The sequence below is a fragment of the Adiantum capillus-veneris genome, chromosome 18 (genome assembly GCF_014529385.1).
Source record: "Adiantum capillus-veneris isolate H3 chromosome 18, ASM1452938v2, whole genome shotgun sequence".
Taxonomy (NCBI): domain Eukaryota; kingdom Viridiplantae; phylum Streptophyta; class Polypodiopsida; order Polypodiales; family Pteridaceae; genus Adiantum; species Adiantum capillus-veneris.
Window position 1 is genome coordinate 152,857,987 of NC_140948.1, and position 18,171 is coordinate 152,876,157.

Below are 18,171 nucleotides of genomic sequence, written 5' to 3' on the forward strand. Positions count from 1 at the left end.
AACTTGTGTGTCACAAGCAAGCCTGCCGAACTGATCATTCACTTGACTGATTTACATTAGTATGTAAGCATTCCATGTTTTCCGACAAAATTGCTCCAAGAGTATGACCAATAAGTTCTGCTTGGGTGTGGCACCTCAATTGAGGTAGGCTCTTCTATTAGTTGAGATCCCTTTTGGCTTTTTAGAAGACAATTTGAAAGCATTCAAACAATTTTACAATGTTCAAACTTTGCTACGAACAGATAGACCAAATGTCATTATTGGCAAGACATTGGTGCTTTCAGAGCAAGATTTTTCATTGATGTTTTCTTGGACGAGAACGCTGAGGGAGGAATTTTAGGACGAGGGTAGTTATACCCTATGGGAGATGGTCCCTAGGCCAAGGTAGATAATGCCAGCTATGACTAGTGCTAAGTAAAGATGTCTCTTAAAGATAGCCGCTAGGAGCCCTATAAGAAGAGGTGGTTGGGTGGAGAAGAGCACGTTCACAATCAGTGGCATCACACATTCCCTATACGCAAGCCCAAAATGACACATGTTCATCAACTTTAGTTAAGTAGAGCAAGAATCGACTCTTGAAACACGGATTTTGTTACCTCATCTTGAAAAATAAATATAAAAAGCCCTAGATGGTCAACACAGTTGGCTCTCTTAACACGAACCTTCAGTATTTGGCTGGCTTTATAGACATCCAAAAGTGACCATTCCAAACTCAACTAATGAGCAGAGTTGTCAAGTGTATTAAATCCTAGTGTGAGATAGCCTCTTTACACACATATATACAAATGTAAGGCACAGACAACAGCTGATGCAAGGTGAATCTTTATTGAAGTCATCCATCTTCTGCCTTCATTCCCACCCCTCATCAGACTCATTACCAGCACTACCCCAATTCTCTTCCCATTCCTCTGCAGCATCGCAGCCATATTCCTCTGACGCATCCAACACCGCAGACTGCTTCCGTTCAGCTACTGCAGATCGTGACAAGGCGCTGTCTGTCTCCACGTCCGAATCATCCTCTTCCTCCGGATAATCATTCAGCGGATTGTTTTCATCTGGATTCAAATATGGAGCACATTGACTTCCAGATTCAGATTTGCAGGGGAGGGACATATCTGCAATGCCTTACCGTTCGAGTCCTCACTGTCATGCTGAGACTCAGAGGAAGCACCCCACATCAAATCTTCATCATCTACCACCTGTATCCTGTATCCATATCCAACCTTTCAACAAGCCCAAACATATTACATAATTAAGGAAAAGGCGGCCTTATTAATTACCACCTGTATCCTGTATCCATATCCAACCTTTCAACAAGCCCAAACATATTACATAATTAAGGAAAAGGCGGCCTTATTAATTACCACCATACAATGGATAGTCTGATGTGTCCGTATCACCACCTCCATTTGCTTCGTCTCCCAGTGCATAAACATCATAGACATATTCATCTGCACGAACTGCAAACGTCAGCAGCAAAGCACAAGAACAAGAGCAGCCCGATACACAGGGATTGAAAAACTAAACAGACACTGCTACACCTTCCTCTTTATTCATACAGCACATGGTAGAGGACTCTACTTCCGCAGCAACAGAGGGAAGATAATCCTTGAACAATGGAAGGAAATCCTGCAGCAGCCTATTCTCCGCTTCGCTGCAGACACATGAAGCCGCATCAGGAATTTTGGTTATGAGTAAAACCTGAAACTGTCGTGAATTATGTGAGTGTGCATGCCTCTCTTGCTTGTCGAGGATGTCTGCTTCCAAATCCACACGCACAATGTCATAAAGATGAAACAACTCAGATAAGTTGTCTTGCTTAGTGACTCCCTTGCGCTTCCTCCAAACTTGCTCAAAGCGAGCTTTCCTTGCCATTTTCTAGAAAAGCAAGCATAAAAACATAATGAGGTTAAATGTCCATGCATGCAGTAAATTGAGTGTTTGCCACAATATGTTTGAAAAGGGACATTTCCAAGAATCAACCACAAAATTTTACAGAAAACACCGTCTTTTATCTCACCTGATGCTTCTCTCTGGATGTTGATGCTGATAACTTGCCATGCTGCACCATCATCAAAGAGACAATATAAGTCCCTGCCTTCAAACTTAAAAGGCATATGCCCAGGGCTATCACTTTTCAAAACAAGTGTCATATCATGCGAGAGTTAGCTGGAGAAGATTATTGATACTAAAAAAAGTCTACTTTATGCATACATTAGAGGAGGGTGGGGTTTTTTTAAATAGGCCCATAGTATAAATATAAAATGTATATTGGGGTATTTTCAATAAACTCTTGAACCCACATGAGTGACCACCTCGGCCAAGGATTATACGAGCTTCATGACCCTTAAAAGTGGACCTACAAAGAGCAAACCGTTTTGAAATAAGTGTGAACGCAGTAACAACCTTACTTTTGGGCCAGATTCGATGCTTTTCTTTGCTTGACTCCTCATGAATCTCCCTCTGTTTCAGTTCTTAAAATAAATCAAAACACCCTTAGGCAGTAAGAGCATGTTGAACAGAAGTCCATGGTTCAGGAAGGTGATATATCATACAAGTAGGGAATTCACTTTTGTTGTCTCCTCCCTCCCGAAAGAATTGACGGTGTCCACATGATGAAAGAGTAGCCTGCTGGACTTGCTTTCAGCTTCTTCATCTGAACATAAATACATACAGGTAAGCTTCCAGAACCAGATAAAACAGATCAGTAATGGGGCTAAGCTGTAAGGTACATTATTGAATCTCAGCATAAGCACTGTTAAAATGAAAAGTCCATTATATAAGCAGAGACGACTGTAAATAAAACTGCAGATGATCCAGGAACATGAAGCGTATGTTTTGAAGCCCCATCTCGACTCTCAGCATTCACTTCCTATAACTGAAGCCAAAAAATACCAATGTTAAGGCCCCCTCACTGCCACCATCCATGCCGTGCCCCCCATCCACACATTTTTTATTAAATTCAAAAAAAAAAAGGGAAGCAGAAGCTTTTACTTTTGGATAGAGATGGGATGGATTAAAAACAAGCCAAGGGTACAGACAAACCTTTGTTGCATTTTTAGTGACCCCAATGTCATTCCGGAGGATTCTAAGTAACCAGGTAAATCCCTAGGGATTAACTTCGAGCAAAGACGAAAGAAGGGAACTCTAGAGTTTCCTAGTAAAACCAGATTTTCCTCCCGGTCTCATTCGCTGCGGTACTTCAAATCAAAATGGATATAAAAGTTACAAGCCACAACCTATCAAAATGGAGTAGAAATCTGGCATGCAATACGTGTTTGACTAAGAAGCCAACATGTTTGCAGATACAAACCCACAACCAAACACAGGTTGATCAGACCTAGGGATTGGCTTCAAGCAGAGACAAAAGAAGGGAACTCTAGAGTTTCCTAGTAAAACCAGATTTCTTCCAGTCTCATTCGCTGCGCTACTTCAAATCAAAATGGATATAAAAGTTACAAGCCACAACCTATCAAAATGGAGTAGAAATCTGGCATGCAATAAGTGTTTTGACTAAGGAGCCAATGTGTTTGCAGATTCAAACCCACAACTGTTTAGTAATGATAGCATACGTGGGCCTTGGATGTTCGAGTCATTGAGAGAAAAAGAGCAGAGTTCTGCCTCGAGGCGCTTGGTGGGTCTTTCAGAAACTTCCAACCCTGCATTTGAAAAGTAAAAAATTATACAAAGAGCCGAGAGAGAGAGAGAGAGAGAGAGAGAGAGAGAGAGAGAGAGAGAGAGAGAGAGAGAGATGCACACAAAGAGATTCAATAGGGAGCTGCAGACGCTTTCGCTTGATGCGAACCATTGGAGGCTTGGACATATCCCCTTCTTTATCACCGACTGTTGCAAGCAGGTGTGCTGATGAGAGGCTTGGCTCTATTTCCACCATCGTCAAAGTCTGGAACAAGCAACCAGAGTTCATCAAGGATACTTGCACAAGGAAGTTTTCAAAATACGTGCAACAGGCAAGAGGTTGGGATAGCAATACCTTAATGATAGTTAGGTGAGAATAACAATCCCTTCTAGCATTCAGTATAAATCATGATGATTAAAGACAATAGCATGCACACACATGCGCATACTTAGTGATAGACTTACCCAATGACCCATACACACTTGCAATGAACCAGTACACACCACCGTCACCGCGAAATGCGTTTCACCTTCCCCAAAACGTGCAATGTCTGACACACCTGCAACATTTCATGCTGCGCTGAAATGCCATGACTGAACTGCCCGAGGGGGAAATCCTTGGTAAGCAATTTCTTGTTGCAGCTTGTTTCAGAAGGTAGAACTTTACTTATCTTGTGGAACTAGAATCATTGTGACATTGGAAGTTACGCTCCCTACTGTCTCTTGTTTTTTATGTACTCCTACACTTAAAGAAACTGTGAGGAAAAATTTTGACAAAGCCGGGTAGGACCTCCTCAGGAATTGGGGCTGACTTAAAGAATCTTCCATATGTCGATGGCATATCTCCAACATTGCAATGAGATCTCGCATGCTCTGTCGAGCATAGCCTCCAAAGCAAGCCGACATGCTTCCTTTTCGGCCTTGAGAGCTAAGCACCGTTTTTCTTACTCCATCTCCTATTTCTGGCAATGCGACACTTCCTGCCATATCATCATATTCCATCATCATTTTCCTCGTGACTTCTAAGTTCTATGGAATCGGGCAGAGGTGGAGAGTCGGAGACGCCCTAATGGGACTGCTAGGTAAATCTTCTTTTCAATGCTCTCTATCTGATGAGGTTCCTTCTTCTAGAGATTTTAATTTCTCCCTCCATGTCGTTACACTGACAAAGAAAGAAAAACACGACCGAATGAGGTGGTAACAGCCTTCACTCCAAGGCACTATCTACCCCCTCGCAAACACACCACAACTCCAACACCCAATATACAGTGTTTGCTTTCACCTAAAGGTGTGTGGCCCTGCAATGGGCAAGTCCTACATTACCAAAAGTGGGAGAAGCCTTCCTTGGAAATCAGCTAAAAGCCAATATGCAAACGCAATAGAAAACAAATCTGGGTTATGGCTAGTGCAAGGTGAAAGGTATGTAGTGTACAGTACGGGTTTAGTACATACGTCCTTCTGTATTGATGGAATTTTAAGGTACCTAACAATAGATTAGCAATGAATCTACTTCATACATTACAGTGAACACTAGCACAAGACACATACACCCTTCTAGTCACACCCTACAACACTCTATACACCAAAGGTTATAGTAAACCAGAGAACGTGCAATGGGCTGAAAAAGCCCGTAAGGTTGCCAAAACCTTGCCCATGCTATCCATACACACGTGCTGTAGAAGAGTCAAAAAAAATTCTGTATGGTACTGTACAGATGTACCGTCCTGAACAGATCCATAGGTACGTATGGATGCAACCTTGGGCTAGTGCAATAATTAAGAGAAAGCTCCCAAAGAAAGAGCTCTGATACCAATGTCAACATCGCAGATGACAAGCACGACAATGAATCAACTCACTTTAATCCAAACACCCTTTCCATGCTTGAATGCGCTACTACTTAGTTCTTAGTTCTTTGATTAGGGAGAGTTCCTAACCATTAAAGACATTGTGAGAGAAATGAAATTAAATGAAATGATATATTAACGTCTTCAAAAGGCCAAAATGACCTATGAGACCAATCCATTACAAACTGGTGAATCTGATACCATGTCTGGGTACAAAAAACGAGATATGAAAATGAATCTAGAAGGGCTACTAGCTGGAACTGTGTGGGGTATGTGTGACCACTGACACAATGGGTACCCAATACAAGAGGGTGATATAATGGTGATGAATCCATCCTCATCTGTACTCTAGATGTCGAGATAGTATGGCTCGAATCCTCTTATGTTGTCTCCGCTAATGCTGTGAATCTCCTCTCCTCGGTCACGAGAGTCTCAACTCCAATGCTCTGTCAATGAAAGTACTGTAGCGTGGATAGTGTGTCGTGCTCTCTACAGTGGGTGCTCCTCAGTGCAATGTGCGAGACATCTCACTCAAACAGAATGAAAACACAGGAAACAATAGATAACAGCAAATCAACACAAAGACACAGCAACAGACCAGAACATATGGACTCAAGTGTCACAAGACGGGCACCACGTGCTAATAGAAAAGAACAAACTGAACAACTTTAAGCACGTCAAATAACAACTGAAAGAGAGAGAGACAACACCCAACACGGAGTGGCAGAATTCCACCCCAGAGAGTATTTCTTTATATTGCATCAACACAGTACAAGCCGGTACTCCAGACTCTACACCTTCTTTAGGAAGCATGCCAGAGAATGAGCCCTAGCCTCATATTTAAAGGCCCTTGGCTTGAAAAGCAATTATAGTAAAAAGCCTTTAAAACTCAAAAGCTTCTGGTCCAAAAGCAAAGCCAAAAAGTTGCCAGCGAAATTTACGAAAATCCGTACAGCCTGCCACATCATCAACCAACGCAAAACGTGGAAATCCGTACAACTTGCCACGTCATCATGTCAACGCAATTTTCGGAAATCTACCACGTCATCAGTTTTTGCGTGTGTGTGGGTCTTGCTTTATTTTAATCCCTTTATGTCACTGGGGCCCCATTGGACGGGGTCCCCATAAGTTGGTAGGACTTCTTCTTCTTCTGCTACTTGTTCTTCTTAGGGTTTAGGCCCCTCGGCCGGCATATGTAAGTTGGCTCCATTCTTTAGGCTTTGACACGTCAGCAGTTTGTTACATCTCCCCTTCTTGAAAGAGAGTAATCATCTGCGATTACAGCATACCTGCAAAACAACTCAAGTTAGCTCAAAAATTTCCAAGGGTCATAATATGAAGATGCACTAGAGGTAGCAAGGAACAAAGAGTGGAAGCTGAGGAAAATGAGCCAGTTAGGGGTGGAGTCTTTGCCAATGAGGTCTGAATTTCAGCCTATAGAGTCTTTACAAGGGCGCATGTCAGTGGTTCATCATGAACCAGTGGTTCCTGTTACTACTCAGGTTATGCCAACAGTGGTCACTACAACAGTGCAAGATGATGGGCTAAGGCAAGGCATGAGGCAAATGGTAGATTTGATGAAGAATCTCAGCCTAAACATGCTAGGTCAAGTGGGAAATAATCGAGGTCGAGGGAGGTTTGCAAATCAGCCAGGAGGTGAAGAAAGGCCTAGGAATGGTGTTGGACAAAGCAATGGTAGGTTTTGGAGGCAGACGCCCACCTGTTACAATTGTGGAGAGTTGGGTCACATCAGCCCGCAATGTGATAAGCCACCAAGGATGGGGGGAGACATGTATCCATTGCCAAGACAGGTGCTAACTAGGTCAAATGATTATGGTATCGAAATTAAGGGAGATGAAGGAACCAGTGGACTGACCCAGGAGGAAAAAGGGAAGACAAAAGTGCTAAGTGTAGTCACCTTGGAGAAGGCATCAAAGCTAGAGGATACATTAGTGATGCCTATTGGGAAGAGGACCACAGAGGAAAAGGAAGGAAGAAGTGCCCCAGGTCCTAGTAAGAAGAAAGGAAAGAGCCATGAAGGTGAGGATGTCAAGGCCAAGAGGAAAAGGAGAGCTCGTCGAAAGTTTCATGTTTCAGATTTTCCACTAGGGGATGGGCAATTAAGCTATGACTTGAGGGAGGATCTCACGAGCAGGAAGGCAGATGTTACTTTTGGGCAGCTTATAGAGATGGTGCCTAAGCTAAAGCGACAGTGGAAGAGGATGGTTAAGCCAATGAAGAAAGAGCCAGAGAGAGGTTCAGTAAAGGTGTTGGCAATGGACGAGCTACCAGACATTTGTCCAATAGTAGATGTGTGGCATAAAAGGAAAAATTTGGGACAAAGTTATGTGGATGGCGGAGCCCAAATATGCGTCATAACACACTCATGCGTTGAGAAGATGAGTCTCACAGTGGCTGGGGTGTCAGGGTTTCGGATCAGATTGGCAAACCATCAAAAAGTAAAATGCTTGGGTGTTGTAAAGAGCTTAGAAGTGGAGACATATGATGCAAAGGCAGTGGTTGATTTTCATGTGATGCCAGCAGGGTTGGGAGCATATCCTATTATACTGGGCAGACCATGGTTACGTGCAGTGGGAGCTGTTCAGGATTGGCGACATGGTACGATTAGCCTCTATGGAAAGACAGGTACCAAGAAGCTTTATAATATGGACACAAGGAAACGATTAGAGGAGCTTTATGAAGATGAGAATGAGTCTAGTGATGAAGACTCTTCCACGGTGACAGATGAGGACAGTGATAGCACTACCAGCAGTGATGAGGATGCTGATGTTGCATTTCTTTTGATGGACAAAGAAATACAGGAGTTTGGTTTAGTTGCATTTGCGAATGGGGTTGAAGATGAAAGTGAAGGGCCTTATGAAGTGATTGAAGGGCTGATGCAAACCAAGATTGAGTTGTCAAAGAAGCAGGAATTAATGACACAAATGATCAGTGGAGACCTCTCAGCTATGGAGAAGGACATATATTTGCATATGCTGGCTAGTTTTCCTGATTTGTTCATTACTTCATATGAAGAGTTCAGAGGGTTCAAGGGTGAAGAGATGCATATAGAGCTGAAAGAAGGTGCTAAGCCAGTGCGGCAAAGGCTAAGAAGGATGGGTCAAGAGCAAATGGAAGCCTTGCGAGAAGAGGTGGACAAGTTATTGAAGGCAGGGTTCATAGTCCCTGTGGAGACCACAGAATGGGTGAGTCCAGTTGTAGTCAGTCCAAAGAAGGATGGGAAGTGGAGAATTTGTGTGGATTTTAAACCCTTAAACGCAGCCACTAAGAAGAACCCATATCCTCTTCCATTCATCGATCAGATCTTGGATTCAATGGCAGGTTATGAGAGGTACAATGTGTGTGATGGTTTTTCAGGCTATTTTCAATTGAAGATTGCTCTTAAAGACCGCACAAAGACAACTTTTATTACGCCATGGGGCTGCTATTGCTACACAGTATTGCCATTTGGGTTGTCAAATGGACCTTCCTTCTATCAAGAGAGAGCGAATTGGGTGTTGGAACCATTCATTGGTAGTTGTGTTAAAGCTTTTATGGATGACTTCTGTGTTTATAGCAGTAGGGCTGAACACCATGAGAAGCTGCAGATGGTATTCGCTCGATATGATGAATGTGGAGGACAACTAAATCCAAAGAAATGTCATCTAGCACAGCCAAGGGTGAAGTTATTGGGCCATATGGTGTCAGAAAATGGCATTGAGGCTGATCCAGATAAGGTGAAGTCTATTGTTCTTCTTCCATCACCTATGAGTACGAAGCAATTGGCAACCTTTATACACAAAGTGAAGTACATGGCACGGTTTATTCCATTGTCTTCGCAGCTTCTTTATCCATTACAGCAAGTGGCAAAGCATGATCCATTGCAATGGGATGACAAGTGTGAAGAAGTGTTTCAAGAGGTGAAAGAGGTGTTAGGGGGTTTGTCAGCCATGCAGGCTCCTGATTGGGAGAAAGTTTTTTATGTAAATCCATCAGTAGGGGATGATGCCATTGGAGCCATGCTATTGCAAAAGGGGAAGGGCAGCCATTATATGAGGCCAGTGTATTGTGCAAGCCGAGTGAAGTTGGTAGCGGAGAGAAAGTTATCAGAAGTAGAGCTAGTGATGGCCAGTGTAATATTTGCTTGTCGACGATTTCGTCATTACTTGATACAACGGCCTTTTGTTTTCTTGACGAGTTATGCCTTTTTGCCACAGTTAATTAATGGTACTAACATGTCAAATGTGGTGAAGAAATGGGTAATTGAGCTGCAAGAGTTTGAGTTCTCTTTTCTAGTGGAAGATAGTACAAGGGCTACCCTAGCTGATTTGTTGACCTACAAGGAGAATCCCCTTATTGTTAAGGAAGAGGTGGTGAGAAAGGTAGTTGAAGAAGTGCCACAGATCAGCAATGCACATGTGTTGTTCTTTGATGGTTCATACAGAAAGAGCCACGATGCAGCTTCAGGGGGTATAGCACTTTATGATCCAGAGGGGAAGCTAGTATGCAAGAGAGGGTTCAAATTGGATGCGCATAGTAACAATGAGGCTGAATATGCTACATTGGAAGCCGGATTACACATTTGTTTGAAGTATGGGGTTCGAAGGTTGAGCATAAAAGGTGATGCCTTGTTAGTGGTGAAGCAAGTGCTGGGTGTGTGGAAGAGCAAGAACACCTCATTGAAGGAAATGTGCTTTAGAATTAAAGGCCTGTTAAAAAAGTTTGAAGCATGGAGCATCAAACACATTGAACGTGCTCTAAATGGAGAGGCACATGAAGCAGCTCAAGGCATGATTGGGGAGCTATTCGTGTTGAGGACCAATTTACCTCTTTATCATGGCCGGGAAAGTTTGGCTCAAGAAGAGGAGTTTTTGTTAACAGGAATCATTCCTAAGGAGATTCAGAAGTCTAAGAAGTATGGCTTTGTGCGTAGAGCATACAGGTACAAATTGATTGGTGATGTCTTATACATGAAAGGGGCTGATCTCGTGTTGAGACGTGTACCTTGGCGGGAGAAGCTTTACAGAGTGTTGGAAGAGAATCATGAAGGCGCATGTGGTGGCCATTTTGCTCTAAAGATCACCTTGCACAAGATTTTGCAAGAGGGGTATGTATGGCCTAGTTTGCACAAGGATGTTCACCATTGGTGTATGTCTTGCAATAGGTGTCAAGCATTTGGGAAGAGAGTGTTGAAGCCAAAGCTACGAAAAACCATTATGGCATTTGATGTGTTTGAAAAGTGGGGGATTGATGCAATAGGCCCGTTACCTATCACAAGCAGGGGCAAAAGCTATATCTTGACGGCAGTGGACTATCTTTCTAGATGGGCAGAGGCTATAGCAGTAAAACAGATCACTGCAAAGGATGTGGCAAAATTTGTGTATGATGAAATATGTTGCAAGTTTGGGGTGCCATTAGAGCTACTTTCAGATAAGGGGCCAGGATTTAGAGCTAAACTGCTAGACTTCCTATGCACAAAGATGAAGATTAGGCACCAGCATACCACTCCTTATTACCCACAGTGTAATGGCTTAAATGAAAGATTCAATGGTGAGTTGGTACAAATTCTTTCTAAAGTGACAGAGCACCAAGGAAAGAATTGGGATTTGGAATTGCCTAGTGCATTATGGGCTTACCGTACTTCGGTGAAGACAAGTACAGGGTTTACTCCATTTCATTTGGTGTATGGAAAGGAAGCACTATTGCCTGTGGAGGTAGAGTTGCCTGCGGTCAAGATGTTAGAGAAGTTTCTTGGGCCGCCTAGTGATGCATTCAAAGAGAGGCTCTTGCAGTTACAAGAGGTCCAGTTGGATAGGATGAGCGCATTGGAGCATTATGGGCAGATGCAGGATAAGGCTTTGGCAAAGATAAATGAACAGGTCAAAAGTAAGGGTATCAAGAAACATGACTTGGTTTTGCGCTACAACAGTAAGCTGGACAACACCTTCCAAAAGAACTTTCAAATTAAGTGGGAAGGCCCTTTCAAGGTAGTGGAGTGTTTTCCAAATGGCACATATCAGCTGGCTAACCTGGATGGTGTTCTACATAAGTCAAGGGTAAATGGATTGCATCTTAAATTGTATCATGCCAGGTTAATGATGGTCGAGCAGGATGAGCTGTATGTGGATCAAGGAGTGTTGGTGAGGGATGAGGAGACCTGTGATGCGGCGAGTCTCATATCTCTTTTTGCTGCTGCTGATCATGAATGATCTAGCAGGCTAGGGGATGGGCAAATTATGTCAGGAGTTTTTTTGAGCAAGGGATTGCGCATATGTACATATACATGCATGGTGCATCAAATAAAGGATTGCCCATTTTCCTTAGCCAGGTGGTTATGTGGGGCCCACATGTGTACAGGTAGGACAGGGTGTACATAGTGCATCGATTTTCACTATTATCAGTACTAGTGTGTTTTTTCTACAATAAAGTGCAGTTGGTAGCGCGGAAAACTTCTCGAGGAAGCTATCCGCGGGCCGACGACGTGAGGTCAGCAAGTGCGTCAGATGGCATCGAGTGGCGTCAGGAGGGCGAACGGGGTCAATATTTGCACGTGGATGAGTACAGACACGACGTGGGTGTTTGCTTGTGAGAATTATGCAGAAAGGTCATCATGAGGACCTTTTTTGGGGCCACTTCACGTGGTGGCGAGATGCATTATTGGAAAAAAGCTGAGTGCCAGGTGTGCGGATGATGCAAAAAGGTGACAACTATGCACTGCGAGGTCAGTTTTTGGCCTGTTCGGGGTCCGTTTGAGGTCATCTAAAAGGCCAAGGGTGCCCAAATAATAAAGCTAAGTGTGGGAATTGAAAAAGGGGAGAGAAGACCAGAAAAAACGTGGAGAAGTGCTCATTTTGGAGCCTGTTTTGGTCGTAAACTGCTCATCCGAGGTCGGATTTGAGCACTTTGACATTGTAGACTGGGGTTTTAGGCCGTCCGGACGCGATGGCGCTGTCCATTTTGCCAAATTCCTCACTCTTTTTCTGCTGTTTTTCTGTGTAATCTTCTCCGGTGAGTGAAGCTTCTTCTCCAATTTGTGATTGTATCTGGTATCTTTTACCCATATTGTGTGAGTTGTTTGCCCCATTGGTGTTGGCCCAAGCTCATTTGTATCTAAACATCAGAAGTTCTCCTCTTTTGAGTTGAGTTTTTGTGTGTGTGTGTGTGTGTGTGTGTGTGTGTGTGTGTGTGTCTCTGTATGGAGTGGGCAAGTGGATAGTCTCTCTCCTCTCACTCCAGAGGTGTGTTCCATGTCTCGGCCAGGTGTGTTGTGTAAGCCGAGTGGTGCCCCATAGTGTGTGTGTGTGTATCTTTCCAAGAGTGTGTGTCGGGTAGTTATAGAGGCGCTGTGTGTGTTTTCATCCCGCTCACAACGTCCTCGATTGCATACCATAAATACACGCCACTGATGATCTTGTGCTATTAACACTCTTTTATCATCGCATGTATCCGAAAGAAAGGTCGTAACATACATAGATAAAAATGACTTAATGAGACCTTCATACTTTTGCCATTTCCATCTATGGCACTGAATTCATATGTACATTTGATGTACTAGCTCTATCATTACCCCTCCTTTGCACATGTTGGGTTGGGGCATAAGTAGGCTGTAACCCAAAGGCTTCAAGTTATAGCTGCAATACATTTGGTGACTCTAACAGTTCATGCTCTTCCATCCACTTTGCATCCATAGGCGGATAGTTCTTGAACTTCACCAAATAGCGTCTTGCAACCTGTCCTTTAAGTTTTCTGTCCTTATGTGCCAGAACTTGCTCAGGTACCAGGATCTCATCAAGTTCCTCAACTTCTCGCTGATCCTCAACTGGCATATCTTCTGGCACATCACCCACGAAGGGTCTTAGAAGACTCACGTGAAACGCATTATGAATCTTCCATGCATCAGGCAATTTCAGCCTGTAAGCCACATCGCTGATCTTGTCAAGCACTTGAAAAGGCCCATAGTAACGCATGCTGAGCTTAGGAAACAGCCGTTCTTTGCCCTTCATCTTCTTTAACCTTGCCTTTTCGAACCTTAACAGAACCCAATCACCAGGTGATAGTAGCAATTCACGACGGTGACGATCAGCAACCTTTTTCTGCTTTGCCTGAGTCTTCTCCAAGGCAACTTTAATCTTCTTATACATCTCATCCATGTTCTCAACATATCGATCTGCCTCAAAGATCTTGTCCTTTGTATGCAAAATGGCAGGAACCTTTTTGCCGCCTTCAACAATCTCAAAAGGTGCTTTGCCAGTAGACGAATGCACTGTATCATTGTACGCATACTCAAGCATAGGAAAATACTGTTCCCACTTGCCCTTATTATCTGACACATAGCATTTCAGCAGATCTAGGACAGTAGAATTAGCCTCTTCTGACTGTCCATCAGTTTGTGGATGAAACGAAGACGAAAACTTGAGCGTAGTGCCCATGTTCTCAAACAATCCTCTCCAAAACAAACTGGTCATGCGAGGATCACGATCACTGATAATTGATTGTGGCATACCATGGTACTTAAACACATTGTACATGAACAAGCGTGCCATCTGATCAGATTTTATCTTCTTCCCGACAGGGATAAAATGGGCCTGCTTGCTGAACCTGCAGATAATGGTCCATATACCATCATTCCCTGTTGGCGTCCTCGAAAGATCAAAGATAAAGTCCATAGCAATGCTTTCCCATGGCTTATCCGGAATCGGCAGTGGTTGTAACAACCCTGGTGCCTTTTGCCTGTCAAACTTGACCTTTCGGCAAACTATGCAGGCTTGCACAAAGGCATCCACATCTCTCCTCAAGGTAGGCCAATAGAAGAATGTCTCTACCGCTTCAACTGTTGCATCAATGCCACGATGCTCTGCATACGGTGGGACATGACTCTCTTCCATGACCTTATGTCGCAGTGGCCTAGTGACACGAAGTCTGCCATGCATCATCATAAAACCATCTCTGAGGAGGTAGTGCTCGTGATGTTGCCCCTCTTGTAACTGTTCAAAGATCCTTGCAAAATCTTCATCAGCAATATACTGTTCCTTCATGTCATCTAACTCATGATGATAAGGAATTGACACAGCTGAAATTTGTGGCTTTCTTGATAACGCATCAGCCACAACATTCTTCTTGCCTTCCACATGCATAATCTGGAAGTGGAACATGGAAAGAATGTTTGCCCATCGCATATGCTTTTTGGATAACTTTGACTCTGTCAAGAAGTATCGCAAGGTCTGGTGATCTGTTTGGACAACAAAATCAGCACCTAAGAGGTAGTGCTTCCAGCTAGAAAGCGCGTGAATCACGGCCAAGAGCTCTTTCTCATAGACTTGCATAGTCCTCTCTAGCCCTTGCAAAATTCGGCTTTCATAAGCTACTACCCGTCCGTCTTGCATTAGCACTGCTCCGATGCTACTGCCACACGCGTCACACAGGACCACAAATGACTTCCTGAGATCTGGCAAAACAATAACTGGATCTGAAGTCAACTTTTCCTTTAAGAGACTAAAAGCTGAAATCTCTTTTTGGGTCCATCTGAAAGTGACCTCTTTCTTTTGCAAAGCGTGAAGAGGCGATGCTATCTCTGCAAAATTTCTGATAAACCTTCTATAGTAGGAACACAATCCCAAGAAGCTTCTGACATCGTGCACAGTCTTCAAGTCTGGCTATGTTTTGATAGCTTCGACCTTTGCGGGATCCATTCTAACACCATCCTTTGAGACTATGTGGCCCAAAAAGTGGATCTCTTCGAGGAAGAATTCACTTTTCTTAGGATTGACAAGTAACCTGTGACTGCGCAGCTCTTCAAACACAATGGTCAAGTGACGCCTATGCTCCTCTTCATTCTTCGAATACACTATCATGTCATCGAAGAACGTTCCAACAAATTGTTGATGCGAGAGGAAAATCCGGTCCATCATTCTATTGAACGTGACAGGAGCATTTGTTAGCCCAAACGGCATCACTAGAAACTCATAAAGACCAAATGTCGTTCTAAACGCGGTCTTGTGCACATCCTCTGGCCTTATACGAATCTGATGGTACCCACTCTTACGGTCTATCCTGCCGAAAATTGCAGCAACCTCTAAACGATCGAGAATATCATCAATTCTAGGAATGGGGAACCTATTCTTGATGGTATTCTTATTCAACGCACGGCAATCAGTACACATGCGCCATGAGCCATCCTTCTTCTGCACTAGGAGCACTGGGGAGCAAAAGGGTGAAGAACTAAGCTGAATCAGCCCCTTCTCTAATAACTCCTCAACCTGGCCCATAATCTCTTTCTGCTGCGCCGCACTAACCCTGTAGCGAGCTCTATTTGGTGGGCTCACCCTGGCACCAAATCTATCCGATGGTCCTCAGGTCTCTCTGGCGGCAATTGCGACGGTAATGAATCAGAAAAACAGTCACTAAACTTTTGCAAAAATGCTGACCTTTCTTTATCTAACACAGATAAATTTGACTGATCACTATCTGAGACATCACGCGCAAAAATCAAGTACACAGAAAGATGATTCTTTATTACAGAAGTGATAGCAGAAGCAGATACAATAGGGACTAACTCTCCTTTAAACTTTACATCCAAGATGTGAGTTTTGTCCCTATGCTGTACAGTGATCTTTTTGTTGTAGGCATCCAGACTCCATGCACTCGGAACATCCACGGGATCCCCAACAAGGCGTCACAACCTTCCAACGGCATGATGTAAAACTCTTCTGTGTCCACATACGACTGAATATGCAGATGCAGCTTTCCAATGATGGGAGTAACACACTCTGAGTGGCCAGGACATGCCAACCCTGCCTCTGCTGTGTACCCCATCTCTTCAGCTCTGATACCCAGCTTCATAGCTAACTCTGGTGAGATAAAGTTGGCTTTGGCACCTGGATCAAAGAAGATGAGTGTTGTCTGATCCCTAACTTTACCCCATGCCCTACATAACTCACTGGCATCTGTGTTGGGCCTGTCACCCACCATGTCTGGCACTAAACCTGCCTTGGGTTTTGGCTTCTTGCCTTTCTGGTCTTCTTTATCCTTTGAGTCAGCTGGCCTTTTCCTTTGTGGACAATTGATAGAAAAGTGACCAGCTGCTCGCATATAAAGCATTTATTCTCAGCCATTAGGACCTTCTTTTCCTCAAGTGACTTGCGCACAAAAGGCTTCCTTTTCTGTTTCTTTGCCTGCGCTCCAGAAGTCCCGGCTGAATCCGTCCTCTCCTTTCAACAAGGCAAGACCAGTGTTCGCAACTTCCATAAGCTGAGTAAGTAAGGGTAGCCACTCTGTTCTTTGTACAGTAATCGCGAAGCCCTTTAGGCAGCCCACAACAGTACTTCTCTATCTGCTCTGTCAATGGCACAAATCCGTAGGAGGTCACTGAGAGTAACGCTTTACAAAACCTCCTATTGTACTCCAACAAGCTCTTGCACGAAGCTGAAGTAAGCTGGTGCCAATCTGTCATGACGTCGGCTTCAAATTCATTTGACAACCAAGCAGATGCAAACATTTAATTGAAGTAAACCCAAGTGGCGGGTGCCTGTCCTTGCATTAACAATGTCGTCCACCATGTAAGCGCATTGTCCTTTAAGAAAGTGGCAGCTTTCCTGACCTTCGAGGCCTCTGTAAAATTCCCTACCGCATAAGCTATATCAAACTGCTGGAGGAAAGTGAGGGCCTTTGTCTTATCCTCAAAACCACTGAAGGTACTGAACTTTACCGCTGCACCACCTTCTTTGTAAGCCTTCGGCTTCTCTAGTGCCCCCAAGTTGTCATACGGAATGGTCTGCAACATGGGCACTGTAGTAGGCATGATCGGCACGTGTTGGCCATTCACATTTTGCGTCAGAGGTGCGATATCTGGCTGCTGTCCAGAAAAACCAGCCATGCCAAAATGACCCTGTGGCACCCCAAACTGGCCTTGGTTGCAGTGGAAACCTTGCTGCATGCCAATACTACCATACAGGGGGTTTGGCATGATGCCTTGCATACCCCCGAACACTATTCCTGGCATGTACGGCTAACTTCCAGGCGCATAACCAACCATACTTTGGAACATTGATCCACCCCCGAAATACCCAGGATGTACTGTGGGTGGTGGAAAAACTGAGTGCATAGCCTCGTATCCAGCTCCCTGTCCATTCAAAACAGCATGCTAGTTCTGAAAGGTGGCGGGCTGAACTGGCATAACCTGTGGAATAGGCGTTCTAGCCACCTATTCAAGCACGGGAGGAACCTGCTTTGGAGCCCCCGACTCCGCAACATGCGAGTGTTCCCTTTCCTCCTGCACCACATGAAGTACCTTGGCTTGAGCATCAACAAGCTCCGTACGCGGCGTAGGTTGCCTATTTTGCTGTTGCACTGGTGACACTTGCAAGAATTCCATAAACCTCGGATTCTGCACCAGCTGCGAAAAGACATTCACCGCGGCAACTAACTGAGTCTTGAACGCATCATCCTCAAGTTGCCCAGTCATAAAGCCCTGTACTACTCGAGGGACATTTACGTTGACAGGAGGTATAGACTGACGTGGCCGTGAGCTCTCGCCAATCTCAAAAACCATAGGGATCTCCTGCCTGTCCTTTGAAGAGGAACCCTCTTCCATAATGCCCTTCCCCTAGTCGGCCATAGTGCAATCCCCACGTTCCTGCACTCTGTGTCTTTACCCAAAACAATCCAGGCTCACTCTTTAAGAAAAAAGTCATTG

The 18,171-nt window shown here is 44.1% G+C and overlaps 1 protein-coding gene across 2 annotated transcripts in view; it reads right to left on the minus strand.

Moving 5' to 3' along the window:
* Positions 1–570: 570 nt before the first annotated feature.
* Positions 571–18,171, minus strand: part of LOC147436659 (RNA-directed DNA methylation 4-like) — a 47,992-nt gene continuing 30,391 nt past the window's right edge. For both annotated transcript variants that reach the window (XM_086489481.1, XM_086489482.1), the window contains 10 exons: positions 3,760–3,901; positions 3,573–3,659; positions 2,556–2,656; positions 2,407–2,463; positions 2,021–2,062; positions 1,736–1,878; positions 1,542–1,654; positions 1,373–1,451; positions 1,130–1,206; positions 571–1,055 (listed from right to left, as the gene is read on the minus strand). In XM_086489481.1, coding sequence (XP_086345607.1) covers positions 850–1,055; positions 1,130–1,206; positions 1,373–1,451; positions 1,542–1,654; positions 1,736–1,878; positions 2,021–2,062; positions 2,407–2,463; positions 2,556–2,656; positions 3,573–3,659; positions 3,760–3,901 — 1,047 coding nt within the window. In that variant the 3' untranslated portion in view covers positions 571–849. The remainder of the gene's footprint in view (positions 1,056–1,129; positions 1,207–1,372; positions 1,452–1,541; positions 1,655–1,735; positions 1,879–2,020; positions 2,063–2,406; positions 2,464–2,555; positions 2,657–3,572; positions 3,660–3,759; positions 3,902–18,171) is intronic.